Raw genomic sequence first — 19789 nt, forward strand, 5'->3', positions numbered from 1 at the left:
GCGCACTCCAACCCGGCGGGCACCTCGGGGGCGGGCGTGGGGCGCAGCCTTCTCGTCCCGGCCTCTGTGACAAGTGCGCCGGGGCCGGGAGCCCGACTGCCGGGCTCCGGGTGGGCGCGGACGCAGGCACTGGGCTCCCGCGGGGCCCCGGGCGTCGCGATGAACATCGTGGTGGAGTTCTTCGTGGTCACTTTCAAAGTGCTCTGGGCGTTCGTGCTGGCTGCGGCGCGCTGGCTGGTGCGGCCCAAGGAGAAGAGCGTGGCGGGCCAGGTGTGCCTGATCACCGGCGCCGGCAGCGGCCTGGGCCGCCTCTTCGCGCTGGAGTTCGCTCGGCGCCGGGCGCTGCTGGTGCTGTGGGACATCAACACGCAGAGCAACGAGGAGACGGCTGGCATGGTGCGCCACATCTACCGCGACCTGGAGGCGGCCGACGCCGCCGCGCTGCAAGGTAACCCGGACCCGCGCGGGAGCATTGTTGGGTCAAGCCTCTTTCCACCCCTCGCCCTACCACGGCAGGCCCCAAAACCCCGCTGTCGGGTCAGCCCCGCTGCGGAGGAAAGGAGCACCCCACCGGTCTTTTGGGAGACGAGTGGAATTTGCTCCCTGATACAGGAACGCGATCACCTCTGTATTACCAGGGAGAAGGTGCCGAGTCCTCGCGGAGGTTCGGTCTCTTTGGGGACCACGGAGGCAGGGGCGGGTTCCTAAGCCCTTTGGGGTAGGGAAGGCGGAGGGAACTTGTTACCACAGGTTTGGATCCCAAAGAAATGTCTCGCTCCGACTTAGAAGCGGCGCGATGGGAAACTGAAGCGTCTTTGGGAAGTTCTGACAAGACCGAAGAAGTGTCTGTGTTACTGTGGTCTGAACCCCTTAAACGAGGGCAGTATTGACGATTTCACTATAAGTTTAGCCTGAGGAACATAATTACATTGTTTCGCCAGCGATAAGTGCTTTAGTTACATTCCCTGAGCGTGACTGAAAGACGCCTTGCTTCCTAAGAGAAAGCTCTTGGAGAATTTAGGCTTCGTTGTAAATTTCTTGCATGTTTTTGGTCACCCCAGGAAATCTGCATTTCTGAATACTTATTAACTAACCTGAATCTGAGTTTTTTTTTTTTTTTTTTTAAGCCAAAGCAAAGTCCATAACCAACCGTAAATATTGGTCCAGGAAATTTGATAATGGCTCTTGCTTTTAACAAAATTTTCATTTTAGGGAAAACATTTACCTGTACGGAGAAAATTGACTTGGGCACTTCTCTCTGTATTGATAATTTATCACCAAACTTATTGATACCTGCGTTTTTAATTTAAGGGTGAAAAGGTACCATTTTCATTGGTGGTATGGAGGGTAGCAAATACAGATTTTTGTGCTCCCTGCCAAAACCTAAAAGATAAGGGTATTCATTTTCCAGGATACCGATTTTGGTTTTTAAATTGTCAAGTTCTTATGTGGTACAATTGCATATTTACCTGTAACTTGATTTGTGAGAGTACTTCTTAGAGGAGTCAGCTAGCCCAGTTAGAACAAGTCAGTGACCCCTACTTCTTCATTAAAAATTGTGGATTCATTTCTTGGCTTTGGATGAATTTAGATTATTAATTGCAGTTTTGGTTTGTGAGTCTTGAAGTGAGTTTCCATTTTGAGGGTTCTCATACTAAGACTAAGAGCTGTTTCTCCTGGGCCACTGTTTCCCCAAAAAAGAGGAGTGTGTAGTGTGTGTGTGTTGTTCTCTGAGCTCTGGGCTGAGATCAGTTCTTTGCAGGTGTCTTTAGCTCCAGCAAGCTGATCCCATGTGGTCTACTTGTATTGGGCTTGTCACAATTACATGACTTTCCCCTAAGCAAAGTTATCCAGTAAATTGCTGTAATTCCCAAAGACTTCATGGGAGGAAGGCAGCTGTAAAGCTCAGTCGTTGGCAAGCCTTGCAGCGTTAGAAATTTGAAGCTCACTGTAGTATTTTTGTTTTGTGTGATCTTTGTCCTACTGATCGCCATGTGACTCACTTTCTGCACTCCCTTCTCTTTTGCATGTTTTCTCCTCATCTGGACTTCTGAGGACAGCTGGGAATGGTGAGGAAGAAATTCTGCCCCACTGTAACTTGCAGGTTTTTACCTACACCTGTGATGTGGGGAAGAGGGAGAATGTCTACCTGACGGCTGAAAGAGTCCGCAAGGAGGTTGGCGAAGTCTCAGTCCTGGTCAATAATGCTGGTGTGGTCTCTGGGCATCACCTTCTGGAATGTCCTGATGAGCTCATTGAGAGAACCATGATGGTCAATTGCCATGCACACTTCTGGGTAAATATAAACATCCTTGTTTTCTTTGCTGGGCCCTCCTCAATGAGAAGGTTGGGAAGGAGAAAGACTTCAGTGCCAGCCTGAAAGCAACCTGTACTCTTTCACCACGAGATCTCCTTAGCTCTTACCTATGGTAAACTGCAGTGTATGCTGGTTACTATTAGTCATTTTGTCTCCCCCCCCACCGCCACCCCCCAACTCAGTGTTTTTGAGAGGGCAGAGGATTGAACATTTTGAACTAGTTTGAAAGATTGCCATAAAAATAACAAGAGGGAGTGTAAAACCCTGGGTTTGTTTATTTTACTTTCTGTTGAGTTTATAAAACATTGGTTGTTCTTATGAATTCCTAAAGTCAGGATTTAGGCTTCCAAATTACTGCTCAGCCACATTTTGGAAAGTGCCAAAGATTCTGAAATCAACATTTGTGCTCTGTTGGGAGTGGCCAGGCCACCCTGGCAGTCACTTCGCATCCCCTGACCATCCACAGGGTCCAGGGCATGTTCCTGTTGGAGGACGCCTCAGGACTCTCGGGTTAGACAGTGCCTCGCGAATATCACCCTGATAGGACCCTAGAGAGGGAAGTGAGGTGGTGAAACCTGGTAAGCTGGGGATTTAAACAATGTCCACTTCTCATCATTAAACAATGTCAGGATCTACGGAGGGGAGCAGGGCCCTCTGCTGCTCTAGGGGCAAAGGTAACCCCAGTTTTTCAGTTCAACTTGTCTTCAGTAAAGGTAGGTGTGACTCTCTCCCCTGTAACTGCACACTGCTGACCCATTTTATGCTCTTTTTCCTCACGGTATTTTCTCTTTACTTTTGTAGACAAATAAGATTCAATAAAGAAGGAGTAAAGAAATAGGATTCTACTTTTTTTTCCATAGGCGGATTAGCCTTCTAATAGAACACAACAAAGAATTGTTTCTCCTAAATAGGTCACATTAAACCTCATTAATTTTTTAGCAACTGCTTAAAAACTTAGTCTGGCTTTAGAAGTACTTATTCAAATGTTGCACCTCAAACATCAAACCTTTTCTCTGCTCTTGGAGAAGCTTATTTTGATGTTTTATTTTTAAACATGAACTCTATTTATTTATTTATTTATTTATTGAGATGGAGTCTCACTCTGTTGCCCAGGTTGGAGTGCAGTGGCGCGATCTTGGCTCACTGCAACCTCTGCCTCCCAAGTTCAAGCAATTCTCCTACCTCAGCCTTTCAAGTAGCTGGGACTACAGGCACATGCCGCCACACCTGGCTAATTTTTTGTATTTTAGTAGAGATGGGGTTTCATGGTGTTGCCCAGGCTGGTCGCGAACTCCTGAGCTCAGGCAATCCACCCACCTCAGCCTCCCAAAGTGCTGGGATTACAGGCGTGAGCCACTGCACCCGGCCTATTTATTTATTTTGAGATGGAATTTTGCTCTTGTTGCCCAGGCTGGAGTGCAATGGTGTGATCTCAACTCACTGTAACCTCCACCTCCCGGGTTCAAGCAGTTCTCCTGTCTCAGTCTCCCGAGGAGCTGGGATTGCAGGCATGTGCCACCACGCCAGGCTAATTTTGTATTTTTAGTAGAAGTGGGGTTTCACCACATTGATCAGGCTGGTGGCGAACTCCTGAACTCAGGTGATCCACCCACCTCAGCCTTCCAAAGTGCTGGGATTACAGGTGTAAGTCACTGCACTCGGCCAACATGATCTTTATTTAATTCATTTACAAACTTCTAGAAATGAATATATAAATGACCTGAGCTTATATATGTTTTGAACAAGTAGGGAGATCACCAAATACAGTTGGGGGAACTTCAGCTTGCCTGTAGGTGTGTGTTGTGTTCAGTGGGGGTGGGGAACTGAATTAAAGTCCTGGCTGTGGCTGGGTCCCCAGGAACAGGCAGCAGGTGTCAAAGGGATGGGTTAGATGAATAAAAGGCAGACCAACCAAATAAACTTGACATAGAATTTATCAAGAATCTTGTGTGTTTATGACTACTCCTGAGTAAAACAACTACCATTTGAAATAAAAGACATACATAAGTGGGAGGTGGAGTGTCATTTTCATATTTGAAGAATGATAAAGATGAAGCTGCCGTAAAAACTGCAGTTGATTTAAGTCAGCCCTAAACAGTTACAGCACTATCAGTAGGTTCATTATGAACCTAAGACACTGACTGGGATTGTTTTCTTCAATCATCTTTGACTAAGATGATGCAAGATTACATAACTGTAAACTTTTACCTACACAAGGTATTCTAAAGTTTAGTCATCCTGGCTACTTTCTCTGCATGATTATTTTGCTTAATTGTAAAATTTCAAATGTAATCAGGTTTTTAAGAAACCTCATGCAATCTGCAGTTAAATATTTAAAACAAGGAACCAGCTCCAGGAAGGCATCCAATAAAATGAATACTGATTTAGTGTGTGTAAAGCACGGAAAATTTCATAGCTTTAGCTTTGAAAATGCACATAAATTGATATACTGTCTTTCTAATATTAGGCTACTTTTTAACATAAGGAGGAAGTCAAATCAAATCTCTAAATAGGAAAATTATTTTGGACCTGAATCTGTATACCAAGAAGGAGCATAGCACCTTCCTAGAGTCATCACTGTGCTTTGAGATGTTGCTTAACTACACAATTTAGGGAGTTCTTGGAAGCCTTGATGGTAATGACATCATTTTGTATTAAAGTATGGGAGGCTCCTGAATTCTCCAGCTGTTTTTCCCCTAAGCATCTAAACTTAAGAATTTATTTTCAATATTGAGTCAGAAAATTCATTTTAGAGTTGGAATTTCTGACTTGCTAAAATTTACAAATCTTTTGAGAAGTTCTGATTCAGCAATGAAAATTTAAAGGAAAACTCAGTATAATTTTTACAGTGAATTTTTTAACAGGGGTTAAAGAGCGTCACAAGAGCCACCTGAATTCAGCTTCCCTTCCAGTAGTCCTCTTAGGCGAAGCATTGGTGGCAACTTTTCAAACGTGTTGACATTGGCATGTGCTGTTTTCCTTCCAGAAAAAATAATGAGTGTGTCTTTTTACTGTATCTGGGTGCGGAAGTTACCCCATACATTTTTAAAAGTCCATCAGCTGAGAAAAGAACTGTTCAGTCATTTGAACAGACTATCCTGAGCCAGACGTTTAAGTAACAGTTAATATCTGTTTTCATAAATAACAAATAGTATTTTGATCCTGACTCAGAGCAAAAGTGAGTGAAATAGAAAACCATGTGGACTTTCACTGAAGAGCTGTGGGCACTCCCAAACCAGTCTGCATACTATTCCCCCTACCTGAAACACCCTCTTCCTCCATTCCACGTGTCTTAAGGTGTAGCTCAAGTCTCAATATAACCTTTCCTCCCCACTGCAGCACTTCTGGCCTTTTCGGATATTAGAGTTGCAAGAATCCAGAGACCTTCTTGTTCAACCCTTTGTTTTCCAGTGAAGCAGGGGTTAAATGACTCATCTGAGGTTTTTCTTTTCTTTCCATTAATCTCTCACAGCATTTGTTATTCTCCCAAAGTAGATGGCAAGCTGTCTGAAGGCAGTTTGTTATATACATCTTTCATCTTCCTCTGCCTGGAACACAACTCTATTCTTAAGTCACTCAATAAATATTTGATAATAATAGGCTTAAATATTTAGAAGACAACCTATTCAGAGAATACTCACATGGATCTATGTTCTGAAGTTTTAAAAGGTAAGCATTATGGGATGGGCACAGTGGCTCACACCTATAATCCCAGCACTTTAGGAGGCCAAGACAGGTGGATCACTTGATGTCAGGAGTTCGAGACCAGCCTGGTCAACATGGAGAAACCCTGTCTCTACTAAAAACACAAAAAAATTAGATGGGCATGGTGGTGCTAGCCTGTTATCCCAGCTACTCAGGAGGCTGAGACAGGAGAATTGTTTGAACCCGGGAGGCCAAGGTTGCAGTGAGCAGACATGGTGCCACTGCATTCCAGCCTGGGTGACAGAACAATATTCCATCTCAAAAAAAGAAAGAAAAAGGTGAGCACTGTGTTGGACTAAAGCTGTGTGAGACCATTATTGCAAAACAGGGCTATCTTACCCTTGTTATCACTTACATTTTCTTTTGCTTTCCTACATAACTTTCCATTCTCCCTGTCCCACATGTGTTCTGATTTTTACTATTTTGTGTTAGAACTCTGCTCATTGGTGTGAGGCTAGTGACTTGAGAAGGCTGGTGTTGGTATGCCTATTTGAATCAAGCTCACATTGAATGTGTAACAGCCATTCATATTTACCAATGATCAGTCCTCAAAAAGAGGACCTCCGTAGCAATTCTTTCCTTCCTTCTTAACCATGTACCATTTCTGTACCCTTTGGAAGCCTTTCCTCAGCCTGACATAATTCTGTACAGCCTTCCAGTCTCCTGTGACACTTCATCTTCCAATGTTGTTCTATCACCAGTAGCTCTCCTAGGAACCTTCTCCTGGTCACCAGTCAAGACTTAGTGATAGATTTGGGGTAGGTTCAAGTCAGCATAATCTACTGTGAAACACCCGGTACAAGACCATGGAAAATGAATGCACTATCATGCACTTTAACACTAGCAAAGAAATTACTCATGTGGGCTGTCTGTATCTGGGTGAGATGTAAAAACTTGAAAGATACCTCTCTTGGTCAGGGTGCAGTGATTCGAGCCTGTAATCCCAACACTTTGGGAGGCCGAGGAGGGTGGATTGCTTGAACCCAGGAGTTCAAGACCAGGGTTGGCAACATGGTGAAACCCCGTCTTTACCAAAATACAAAAATTAGCTGGGCGTGGTAGCATGTGCCTGTAGTCCCAGCTCCTCAGGAGGCTGAGGTAGGAGGATGGCTTGAGCCCAGGGGTTGTAGACTGCACTCCATCTTGGGTGACGAGAACCAGACTCTGTCTCAAGAAAAGGAAAAGAAAAATACCTCTCTGTATTCTACTTTGAAATATGGAAAGTTGGTCTCCATGCAAACCCATGTTGCCCTCAAAATACTAACATTGCTTTACTTGTATATTTTTTAAGAGGAACAGAATCTTACCTTGCTATTTCTAAAAGCCAAAGTTTATCTGTAGATCTTTTTTGACCAAAGAGCTGCATTTGGCCTTTATACGTGAGCAGCAAATTGATCCCTGATTAACCAAAAGGGGGAAGCAAAAGCATTTAACTCCAGGCTTTTTATATTCTGAAGAATTTTTGCATGGTAAAGGACTAAATCTGTCAAATAGCTAGTAGGTAATTTACTTCTATTGATATGGTAGTCAGACAAGATAATTGGTAGTTAATTAATAGACCACTTAACTTAAAAGGTTTCACAGTTTTAAAATACTAATTACTGAATTAAGCATTTATCTATATCCAAATGTCTAAAGTCTATTTAGTTAAAATCTATCCAGGAAAAGTAAAAGCCCACCAGCTAGATCTGAGTAATGTAGCACTTAAAGACATTAGTGCTGCGGTTGTACCTAATATCTCATGAATGGTCCCTAATCATTAATGTTTAGGTTCTTATGTGATTTACTGGTTTTTAATCTCACATACTGCATTCCTCTGTTCTCTGGTTACAGAAACCTAGTTTTGTTCAAGGCTTCTTACATTCATTTTTAAAGTATTCATAAAAATATTTGGCCAGTATTTCTTCTTCCTTACCATAATAGGTGTAAGACTAAGTAGTTTATAGAGAGTATTGATTTCCTATCTTAAGATAGCTACTAAACACTTGGAATTCATGGCCTATTTTTAAAAGTCTTCACTAGAACTGGTTTCTGTTATTAAATATATGTCATATGTATAAAAATGTTTGAACTTTAGAAGTACTTTCAATGTCTTAAACAGAGTTGTAAATTGACCTGGGGTCAATTTTATCTTATTATTGTAGTCACAGTTGAAAACTGAGTAAAACATCTCTTTTGATAGGAACTGCTTGGTACCTGGGACTGTATACCTGTATACACAAAATAGGATCACATGCTCATTGAACTTTGAGTTTCTGTATTTGATACATTACATGCTGGGCCCAAATCTGTTGCTACTAGAAATAAAAATCTATGACATGATAAAATATCACTTTATGTAGCTGGTATGAATAGGGAACCAGACGTTACATCAGATAAAAAGTTCTCCAACATCTTCAATACGTTCTAATCTGTGTGTGTTTTTCTGTTGTTTAAAAAATACTCCTAAATAACCAATGTCATCATTTCTAACCTAAATGAAAAAAACAGCAGCACTCCCCTCATTGCCAAATCCAGTGTGCAGCTTCGTCTTTCTACAGAATGTGACCCTCTTGACCGTCTCCTTGAAACTCAAGTGCTTTAGCTTCCATGATAAGCCCACTTTGTTGTGCTTCTCTGTGTGCCTTCCGAATCCTTTTAGCCTCCCCACCTCCAACTTGTAATGACTGTTTAGTCTTGTATGCTCAGACCTCTTCTCAGAACCTCCATCTAGCTGGGTAATCTATTGCAGTGGCTTCAACTGTGATCTCTAGGATAGTTCCCAAGTTCACACAACTACCTTGACTGCGCCACACATTCTCTTAAAGCAGCATGTCACAAAACTGAACAAACTCCTCTTTGCTCCTTCTTGCATTCTCTGGTCACCAGACTTAGAAACATCAACATTATCTTCACCTCTCCAGCCTGCACACATTCATGGGTCCCTAAATCCTGACCATTCTCTTGGGCCCCTGTGCTTTGATTGATCCCCCCTTTCCTTTCCTACTTCCTCCTGTGTGCCTCCATCACCTCTTGCGTGGACTCTTGAAAGTGCCTCTGATCTTCTTTTCCTGCGTTCGCTTTTGGGTTTCCAAGCTAGGGTCATCTAAGCAGCCTTGAGTTGGTTATTTGCCTGCTTAAAACCCTTGTATGACCATATTGCTCACAGCGTGAAGTCCAGGCTCATTAGCATGGCATCCTGGGCCTTTCAAAGCTGATTTCCACCTGCTTTTCCAGGTCAACACCTATTTTATCCCCTCATCTACTATAAACTTCAGATGGGCTGGACTCCTCACTGTGCCTGGAGAGAGCCTTGCACACACTTATGCTTCACACAAGAGCCTCTGCTTGGCTGTTCTGCCATTTGAGTCCTGTTTTACTTGAAGACGACAGAAGTTAAATAGTTCAGAATAAACCTGTCACTGTTCCTGAGAAAAACAAATTCAAAATATTTTCATGTTCACTTAATAATATTTTTATATATTAAGGTGGCAGTCCCTGTAAAATAGTCATGAAATTCTCGGCTCAGGGAATGGCCCTTTCTTGTTTGATCATGGAGTGAGTTGTGCTATTTATCTCAATTCCTGGAAGGAAGCAAAGCTGGTATTTGTTGTTTTCTGCTTCATTATTTCTACATCCCAGGCTTTATCCATTATCTGCCCAAATAAAAATTAATCTATAGGATATGTCAAAGTGGAAGCATTGCGTAACCTGTGCTAATGCTAACACTAACACTGACTGAATAGCTTTCTCAAAAAGACTGAATGCAGAGTGCCCCGGCAGAGTCCTTAGCTATTCATTGCAGGATTGGGTCACTACGAACCCTATAGTTTAATACTTAACTGCTCTTACTCTGCTTATTCTCTTCTCTTACATTTGTTTTTACTCTGATCATGCTTCAGATTTTCGAGATCTTTGGCAAATTCTAGTGAATCGATTTTAGTAACTTGAATATATCTAAGCCATGACAATTTGAGAAAATTTAATAGCCTCACTTGAGAGTTAGAAGAATTTTAAATAGGAAACCCCTTTACATTTAAGTTTTGTCTTGAGTTGAGAAATATTAATAGCAAATTCATCTAAACTTTGTGCTTTAGTTCTTTCAGAAACTAAAATTAAGCCTGTTTCAATGATAATAAGTAGTCTATTTGCATGTGTCTAATTCAGATATCTGCCTATATGGATGAATGTGCAGATGACATGCTATGTTTGCTTGCTTGCTTGTTTTCGTATGCTCAGTAATAAGTAGAAGACATTATTATGGTGGAGTTACAGCCACTGGACCTGGGAAAGTCCTAAATACCTGGGATGTTTTTGGACCCCTAAACTGTACTATGCTGAAGTTCCACTAGGGGGTGTACTGGCAGGGTGGATTTGTATCTTATTTCCTGCACATGGAACCAGTATTTTCCTGAGAGAAAGGGTCTTTTGTAACTAATCTTTGGAGTATGACAAAATCTAATAGTCCTTAAATAGAGAACTATTTCCTGCCTCAGCTGAATGGGTTAAGTTCAATGTTTTGAGCCTGTAACTCCAGAGATCAGATTAAAATGTGTTAATCTTTCTTATCAGAAGTCAGTATAGTAGTTAGGTATTCAAAGAACTAACACTTCTAGATTCTATCAACTGACCTAGAAGCTCCTTTAGGCTGAGACCCCATATAGACATAATTGGAAAATAACTCAGAAGATGGGGGTTTCTGATTCTTTCTAAAGCATACAGCTTCCCTAAGGTCACTGCCAGCTGGTTCCCATAATAGGTAGCCTTCAGAAGCTTCCCTGTATTGTGAATTATCGTTCTGTTAAGATACCATTGTTCAGAGCCTAGGCTGGCAGAGCATGGCCTTGGGATTCAGTCACATTTGCCTTGACATACCTGGCTGGCTAGTTTCAGTCACCTGCATCCCTGGGTTTATACAGGCCTATGCCATCCCCGTACTGGAGGGGATGCGAGGGGACGCACACCTTTTCATGTGGTCTGAAGGAATGCTAACATTTTTCACTTGAAGAGCTTCCCCAGTGTATTTCATTCTTGAATTTTTTTTTTTTTTTTTTTTTTGTCTTTTTTACTTTATTTGTCAATTCTCTTAAAACTGAAGTTCACACCTGTCAGGGACCATTTTCCTAAATGCTCTGAAACTAAAATGAAGTGAGCCACAGGGGGAAAAAAATGAATATCCTCTTATAATCATCGTAAAACTTTCAACACTGCAGCAAATGCTGCTAGAATATTTAACAAGTAAGGGCAATTACTGCCACAACCTTGAGTGCTGTCAAATTAGCCCCTTACAATGACAAGCCAATTACAATGAATTCACATTTGGAAACAAAACATTACTTGGTCTGTGAAACTTTCAAAGATCACACAAAAATGTGTGAAAAGTGGCAGTGGTGTTAACATTGTATTTTTTGGTTTGGAAAAAACCACAAGTATTTCTTATATGCTGCTTGCATAAAATGTGAATTTCTTGCCTTTCCTTCAAATAGGTTAGTACTGGAATTTTTGAATATTAACATGGTGCAGCTTCTTAGTGTTATCCTAAACAATAGGGCTCAAAATAATATAAGTGTTACTTATGTAAACACAGGGGTATTTTGAAAACAAATGAAACTTAAAATTCAAAGCCTGAATTTTCCCACCTGTAAGTTGTAATTAACATACTGCCCCCTACTGATTTCTTAAGGGTTTTTTACATGGGCTAGTCCTACAGTCTCTTTGGAAAGAGAAGCATAAGGTATAATGAATTATTTTAAATGATTTTGTATTGTATTTTATTATGTTTGCTGGACTGTTAAAGTGTTGCAATTTTTATTTATAACAGTCATTTTTTGCCTATAGTAAAATGGGACTGAATAAGAAGAATTAGAAAGGAGATGGTGTTGGAAAGTTTTGTTGTTTTCCATCCTCATCTAGGACTCGGGATGAAAGGGACTAGGCAGCTGAAGCAACTGCTTAGCAATGATTTTGAGACTTCTTTTCTTAGGTCAGATACTGTGTTTTAACCGAAAGTATGGTCTGGCACTGTGTGGAGGGCAGGGAGGACTGGGAGCCATACATAGTAAGAACCAGGACTTACAGGAACTTGAGGAAACCTAACCAAAAATAGATAGCACTTATAACAAAAATAGTCTGTAAATATATGCTTAATGAGCCTTGTGTACATTTACTGAACTTTTTTATAGCACTTAAATTTACAAAGCCTTTTCATAAACACTTCTCTCATTTGAGCCTCCCAGCAACTCTGAATTAAGTAGAGCCACTATCCTCATGTTTATGGATGAGGAAACAAACCCAGAGAGGTGAAGGGACTTCCCTAAGGTCACTGCCAGGGAAGGAAGAAGCTAGGACCCAAACCCTCAGCCTAGGCTTCCAGGTTAAAGCCTGTACAAATACTTAGCTGTGGGCTACAAGTTCAAAGCTCCTGGTACAGTAGGTAGATTTTCCTGTGAGTCACTTATGGGTTTTGCCCTGTGGTATAAGAATTAGTCTTCAAATGTTGATTTTTTGTTAGCATGGTTAGTTTAGCAATAACTGATTAACCCTAGCTTAATATCCCCAGAAAGCTTGCTCTGTAGATTAGACAAGCATGTAAAATTCAAGCCTGAAGAACCAATACTGTACTAGAATTTTATTACCAAAGCCCAACTTGTGTGTTTCTGGGCCTTTTCTGTACTTTTCCATAGCTTGTATTGGAGAGAGTTATTTCCTTGAGAATAGTGTAGTGCATCCTTGGTCACCCAGCTTCCTTTTTTCTCTTCCTAGTTTGCATATCAGTATTGACAAACTGGACACAAAAATAGTCACGAATGGAAAGAGCTCTTCTACAAGGACTGGCTGAACAAAGTTCTATTAACAATTGGTACCAAAATATCAGTTAAGTGTGGTTTTAGTTTAGTTCATTTTGTTAGCTTATCTCCTAACAAAATGTAAAACCTTTATTCTGTTATATAATATTCTTATGGGATCAGAATTCCAGATAGCTTCATAAGCTTTGCCTTTGAAATGTTAATCATGAATTTTCAAAATTGTGCACTTTGGGCCACTGGTAGTGTCCAAACTTATGGTCCAAGCATGTGATCTATAAAGGGGTAATTTTTCCCTAAATGAGGCTTACCAGAGTATAAAAGCCTCTATGGTTCACTTGTCCAAGGTACGGTTGGAAAGCTAGTGAGGGAAGTGCTGAGGATAATGGAGTCTACAGTCCCTGTCTTGAAAGATAAGCCTTCAAAGCCTCTGTAGATGTGGTGGGGAGGATTTGAAGTCTTTTAGGTTTCTTCTTTATAAACTTTGTTCTAATGGGATTGGGTGGCTTGCTCATGCTAAAAATGGATCCAAGGCAAATAGACATAGAGTCAGTCCACAAAGTCTCATGGTCATTCATACTAGGGGCTCTTGGAGTTGATTTGAACCAGACTTTACCTGATAAATGCTCCGGCTCACTCTAGAATCTTGTGCTTGGCTTGTGGTCCGAAGCAGCCACAGCAGCACAACCTAACTACTGAATCTGAGTCTGCATTTGATTCAGAGCCCAGGTGATTGCTACGCGCATATGTGTCAAAGTTTGAAGAGGAACTACTCTTCCCACTTTTTCAATATTCCATCTCCCCCCTACCCACACACACACACTATTTTTTTTTTTCCTGAGCTAACCAGCCCTTTAGGAATCTTGTACCTAGGAAGATGTCAGACTGCGCACTCTGGGGCCCACTCTGATCTAGGTTTATTTTTTAAATTTTGATTCAGGTCCAGTGTCTGAAAGGAAGAGTCCAGGTGCCCTTTAGCTCATGCTTCCTCTTGGTTGCTCTGCCCAGGGTGGAGTTTTCACAGCTGCCCTAAGCACCGCAGCAGAAAGTCAGGGCTAGCCAGTGAAGAACTGTGTGGTGTTGCTGGATAATGGAAGGAATGGTGTCTCATGTATATTTGTTGTCCTTAAAAGGAAGTTTTCTTTTTTCAGTTCTCATAATTTAGTAATAATATTTTAGGTGGTTTAACCAGAGTTGTGATTGGTAAGTGATTGGTGTGATCTTCTATTACATTTCAATATTGTTCCTTTGTGAGGTAGCTAGAATATATCAGACTTGTTGGATCAGTATTATTGTCCTTAATTTCGTGGTGGAGTGGTGGTTTGAAGTACAGAAACTGCAAGTGATGAAGTTTTGAATCCAGATTTAAGTTGTTGGCTTTTTTTTTTTTTTTTCAATTTTCAGCCCCAAATATATTCCAAACCTAGGAAAATGTCATTACAATATGAGAATGAAAGCTTAAGGGAAAATCATCACTGGAGTATATGGGACTTCCTTTCCTAATGTACATGTTCTTTCTAGTGAGCAGTTCTCATGTGGGTGATTTTGCCCCCAGGGGACATTGGTAACATCTGGAGACATTTTTCTTGTCAGACTGGTGGAGCTGCTACTGGCATCTAGTGGAGCGAGGTCAGGGATGCTGCTTAAGCATCCTTCCATGCATAGGGCAATCCTATGGCTTAAAATTACCTAGCCCCAAATGTAATGGTGCTGAGATTGAGAAACGCTGTTCTAGAGCACTGGTTCTCAAACTCAGCTACAAATGGGAACTACCTGAGGGACGTTGCCTCCTGATGCCTGATTCTCCCATTGGAGATTCTGGTATAACTGGTCTGAGATGTGTCCTGAACACCAGGAAGAAAAGCTCCCTAGGTGATTCTAATGTAGCAAACCACTGATTTATAGGAAAGTTGCCATCTGCAATCTTTAAAATCCTTTAAGAGGTTCACAAATATTTATTTTTGTTTTTTAACAATGCCTATCCCAATGTAGGTACCTCATAGACCCTAATACATGTTGAATGAATTATAAGTTCTAGCAGTGCATGTTTAAAAACAGAATAAGTTTTCAACTGTAATCTCTTGAATATATTTACCCTTCATTTAGGTAAAGATTTAAATTTTTTTAAAGATTTCACAGTAAGCAAACTAGAAAGCAGGGAAGAATTTATTTACAATTAGGAATTACAGGGGTTGATGATCATGGGCACATTGAGAGCCATGCTGTTGGAACAGGGGCTAGGAAGTCTGCCACTGCAGATGGCCTGAGCAGTGGCTAAGCTCACATGCATGTGTTTATGCGTCATGGAAGTAGTTAACTGGTCGCTAGAGCAGAACCGAAGCCTTTGCCCTTTGGAAGATCTGTCTTTATTACAATTTCTAAGATGCAATTTGAGTTTGGGGCAAAGCAAAGAGATTAATGACAGCCTGTTGTTTGGCAAGCTATTTGGCTGCAATTTGGTGGGTTATTTTCATTATTCCATCAAGAGTTATTAAATAGGGGGAGGGGCCTGAGGCTTAAGGAGATCATTGAACACTCATTTGATCATCTAGGGCCCGGCAGGGGAAAGATCGGGGAAAACAGCATTTCAGAAACAGTGCTGAGCATTCATTGTTTAACACATTGAGCCTCCATGGACTCAAGTAAAACACAGAAAAAGGATGATTGTTTCGAACAAATAATTTGTAATTTTTTTAATAGATAAGAGGCATATGTTCAAGTTATGTTGAAAGGCACAGCCGTGACATCATAGAAATACTCAATGAGATTTTTGCTGATCACTCAATGCTGGCCACTGCACTAATGGAGTTGATCCCTTATTGAGTCATTTACAAGAGTCTTAGGCAAATAATACCTCAGCGTGACCTCAGTATTTGGGGTGTGTGGTAGGAGTTGGAAAAATAATTGTTGAATATAAATCGTAACATATTTGAGATGAAAAAACTTTGGAGATCTCCTCTTTTGTCTCACAAATGAGTTCAGTCAAGATCCAGAGAGGTCAAGTAACAAAAGGAAGGTTAAGTAATGGCAGTCAGGACCAAGTGGGTTTCTGGATTCCAAAGGCCAGTGTATTTTACAGACAAATTGAGTTTTAAGTCACCTTATTTCTGGTATTTCTGCATAGTGAGCTCTAAAATGTAAGGGAATGTTGATATCTGAGTTGCTGCCTTGAGGTAAATTCATCCTATCCTTTAACAGTGTGAAGACAAGTTAATGAAGCATTTATTTTTGCTGAATAATTAATGGTGTCATCATCGAGGTGTTCATTTGAAAAGCCTGGCTCTTTTATTAGCTTCTTGGTTGCAGGGCAACTGTAGGAGTATTCTTGTGCATGTGCGTTGAGTACTAACTGCTGATTCTGTTCAAATGTTACGCTAATCCCTGTGGCCTCACAATAATACATGTTTTTAAAAGGATAGATTTAACATTGGCGCAAATTTGACTATTATGACATGTTCTTTAGTCTCTCCTGTATTATCTAAAGAGTGAATGTTTTGTCTCAATGTGATAGAAATTAAGATGAACATTTTGTTAAGTCTGAGAGAGTAGTTCCAGGCTTAATATCTTGGGGCTGTGTTGCACAATTGGTCAGGAGACCTTTCTGTCTCTACAAACATACCCAAGTAGGAAAAAGAGGCTATTATGCAACAACATATGCATGTTAGAATTTCTGTTGTCAGCTGCAGCTAGAATATTTAAAGTTGGTACTGCTAGCAAATACAGATGTAGGTTTTACTTCCTAATTAAAGATATAATTTTGTAATGAAGATTGTTTTTTTCAAATAATACTTTCTACGGTCAAAGTAAAATGTCTAAAGTTTGGTCAGTATACTTAATAAATAGATACCTTTAGAGGTACTTTAACCATATTTTCCTTACCCAGGTGAGCTGGTAGTATGTCACCATTTTACATTTTTGAACACACGAATGATGTATCCTGTTAACTTTAACACAGTTCACTGTATTTTAAGCACCTTCAGGCATGATAGGATGTATGGTCCCCTTCGGAAGTGAATGCCTACTCTTTCTTGGATGTTCAAATAAAAGATAAACACTTCAAAACGATTCTTTTAAAAGATGGCTTTTTTGAATTGATCACAGGACAATGAATAAAACATTGTGAGGCTACAGGGACTAGTGGAACATTTCAGCAACATCAGCAGTTAGTACTTACCACATGCACAAGAATACTCCTACAGTTGCCCCACAAAAGTTTGTGTTTTTGAATCATTTTCCAGGAACAGTGACTGAGTTCTCAGAGAAGAGCGCCACCAGATGTCATTTTAGCCTTGTAAATAAGTGGGAGAGTGTTCCTTTGTGATTCTGATAAAGATAAGTTAACTCCGGCAGCTGCACAGGCAGAAAGGGTGGAACAGTAGAGGAAAGTTGCCCAGCCATGGGATGGGTGCCGTAAGCATTTCCGGTCAGATGTTCTTTGTTCAGTGGAGTCTTGATGGTATTCTTTTTTATTCAAAGTTTATATCATGCTAATATTTGGAAATTCTGAAAAAACTTAAGCATACGTGAGAAAACTGTACCGTGCTGGTGGTGGTGACCTTTCTCCCAGCGTTACGTGATTTATGGTCCTCTTTGGAAGTGAATGTCTACTCTCTTTCTTGGATTTCAAATAAGAGATAAACATTTCAAAACCATTCTTTTAAAAGATACCTTCTCTTGAATTGATCACAGGACAGTCGTGTATGTGCACAAAAATAATGAGGCCTTCTCCTATGGTGAGAAATTAACTTTGCTTTTCTCTTAGTGCTCAGGAACCTAGAATTGCTTACAAATATGGAAAACACATTCTGTTGTACTTACACCTTTAAAATGTCATCAATCTCAGAATTTCAAAAGTCAGACTTTGCCGGATACCACATTTCTTCACATTGACTTTTGTTCCACTTTAGGCTAATTTGTCCTGACACTGCAGCTGCAGGCTCTGGGCTGCACAGTCTGTCATTAAGAGTACCAGTAATGGTCTGGAGAGTCGGAGCTGTTGGAAGTTAATTTGGCGTAAACTTTACTTTAAAAGATTTCTCAAGCTATGACATGTCATGTCTATGTGCAGTTACTTACATGTCTGTTTAAGAAGTTCTTGCTTATATCACAAATGTGACCTTTACAGTTATCTTTCAACGTGCCCAGTGCTTTGAAGAGGAGCCCTGAGGAGCTAAGGAGATATTAGACTTGTTAAGCATATTTCAGAGGAATGTCAGTGTCCGTTTGAATGTCCTTCCTTTTTTTTTTTTTTTTTTTAATCACACAGCAACCCCGTCAGCTGGTAGCAGATTATGATACTGGAATCTTGTGATCAAATTAATCATGGTAATCAAAGTTCTAGCTCCACACTTAATAGACAAAGTCAGTTATTAAAAGTTTTCTCTTTTGCAGATAAGAAAATCCCTAGGCCCCTTCCAACTCTAAATTCTGTAGACGTCTTGGTTCACATATTGGTTACTGACTTTGAGACCCCCCCCAGATCAAGAGTCAACCATATTTTCCTGCGGAAGAACTTGATGTCTTCTTCTGTTTTTTAGACAGGCAAGAGGACACTGCAATAGAGTGCAATTCTCTGATTTACAGTTAGCATCTAGCAAACCTTGCCAACCAGCATGGGTACCAGCTCACTCTGGAGACTGATCACATGTACTGCATTTGGAGACCCCTTTAGATGATAACTCCTGATCTATCCATCCTTATAGTTGGTATAACTCAGCAGTTCTATTGGTCAGCAGATTATCTGTGCTGCCCTCTCAGATCCGCCCATGCCTCACAGGCATTAATTTATACTGAAGCCGTTTGGCTGTGTGTTTCAGATTTGCCCTTTATGTTCTTCTGACGACTCTTTGAGACAAAGTTAAAGATTATGAACCTTAGCTTGAACTGACTGGTGTCATGGCAACTAGCACTTCACCTTTTGCTGGTCTCTACCTCATACATGCTACAATATTTGTGCACATTAATAATTCATCGCAAAGTGCCAGATTTCTTTGTGCTGTCAAGCAGTGTCAAGGACAGAATATGCTGTGCTATCTCAAATGTCATCTACCAGACTGTTGAGGGCAAGAGTAATTAGAAAAGAAAACTAGTCAGGTTACTTGGGAAAATTCCTGAAAATGTGATGCTTTCTAGTCACCCAACTATAGCATTTTTCTTGCAAAGTATGGAATAGAATTCATGTTGATCAAAGTTTGTTTAATAATGCGCCCCAGACATAAGGCAGGAGTTTGGAGTAATTGCTCGCCTCTATTCAGGCAGCAAAGGAAATGATTAACAGCCTTCGTGCTCAGTCACGTGTACTGGGCTCCAGCGGGAACCTGAGCACAGGCTTAAACCCGAGTGGTCCTCATGTGGGTGCTCCTACCCCAAGCCTGCCTTTGCCCGACACAGAGCAGAGCTGAGTAAATGTTTGACACCAGCCTTAGAAACAAGCTGTCTGGGATCTCAGGCTGATTAGCGGCCCTAGATAGCTTTCTTCACCTCTCAGTTCCCTCCGCGCAGCTCTTTGGTGGTTGTTGACGGTGTGAGTGGTTGTTATAGTAATTGCAGTGTTGCCTATAATTAATGAGCCTTTCAAATAAAGAATATGGATCTTTGTCTTAAAATGTAGAAAATGCAAAAATACATTGGATTTAATTTATACAGAAGGCCAAATTTGTCCTTGATTAGGCAAAGAAATCACGTTTTAAACTGAACATTGACCCACCTGTGCTTTACAAAGCAAAACAATCTCCCTCTCAAAAGAAAGCTTCATATTACAACAAGCCAATCTGTGTCATATTTTACTCTTTAAAATTGGAATGTATTTCCCCAAATGTTTATAGCCCACAATTGGGAAAGATTTTTTTCACATAGCCATATCTGGATTGTTTGGTTTCTCTTTCTCTCCCTTCTTCTCTCTTCCCGCCTCCTCTCTCTCTCTCTCCTTCTCTCTCTCTCTCTCTCTCTCTCTCTCTCTCTCTCTCTCTCTCTCTCTCTCTCTCNC

The 19789-nt window shown here is 40.8% G+C and overlaps 1 protein-coding gene across 1 annotated transcript in view; it reads left to right on the plus strand.

Annotated features, from left to right (window-relative positions):
- Positions 1-6: 6 nt before the first annotated feature.
- Positions 7-19789, plus strand: part of RDH10 (retinol dehydrogenase 10) — a 29627-nt gene continuing 9844 nt past the window's right edge. Inside the window, exons 1-2 of the mRNA XM_017851613.1 lie at positions 7-448; positions 2061-2296. Coding sequence (XP_017707102.1) covers positions 160-448; positions 2061-2296 — 525 coding nt within the window. The 5' untranslated portion in view covers positions 7-159. The remainder of the gene's footprint in view (positions 449-2060; positions 2297-19789) is intronic.

This window comes from Rhinopithecus bieti, unplaced genomic scaffold, assembly GCF_001698545.2.
Source record: "Rhinopithecus bieti isolate Rb0 unplaced genomic scaffold, ASM169854v2 scaffold_32422, whole genome shotgun sequence".
Taxonomy (NCBI): domain Eukaryota; kingdom Metazoa; phylum Chordata; class Mammalia; order Primates; family Cercopithecidae; genus Rhinopithecus; species Rhinopithecus bieti.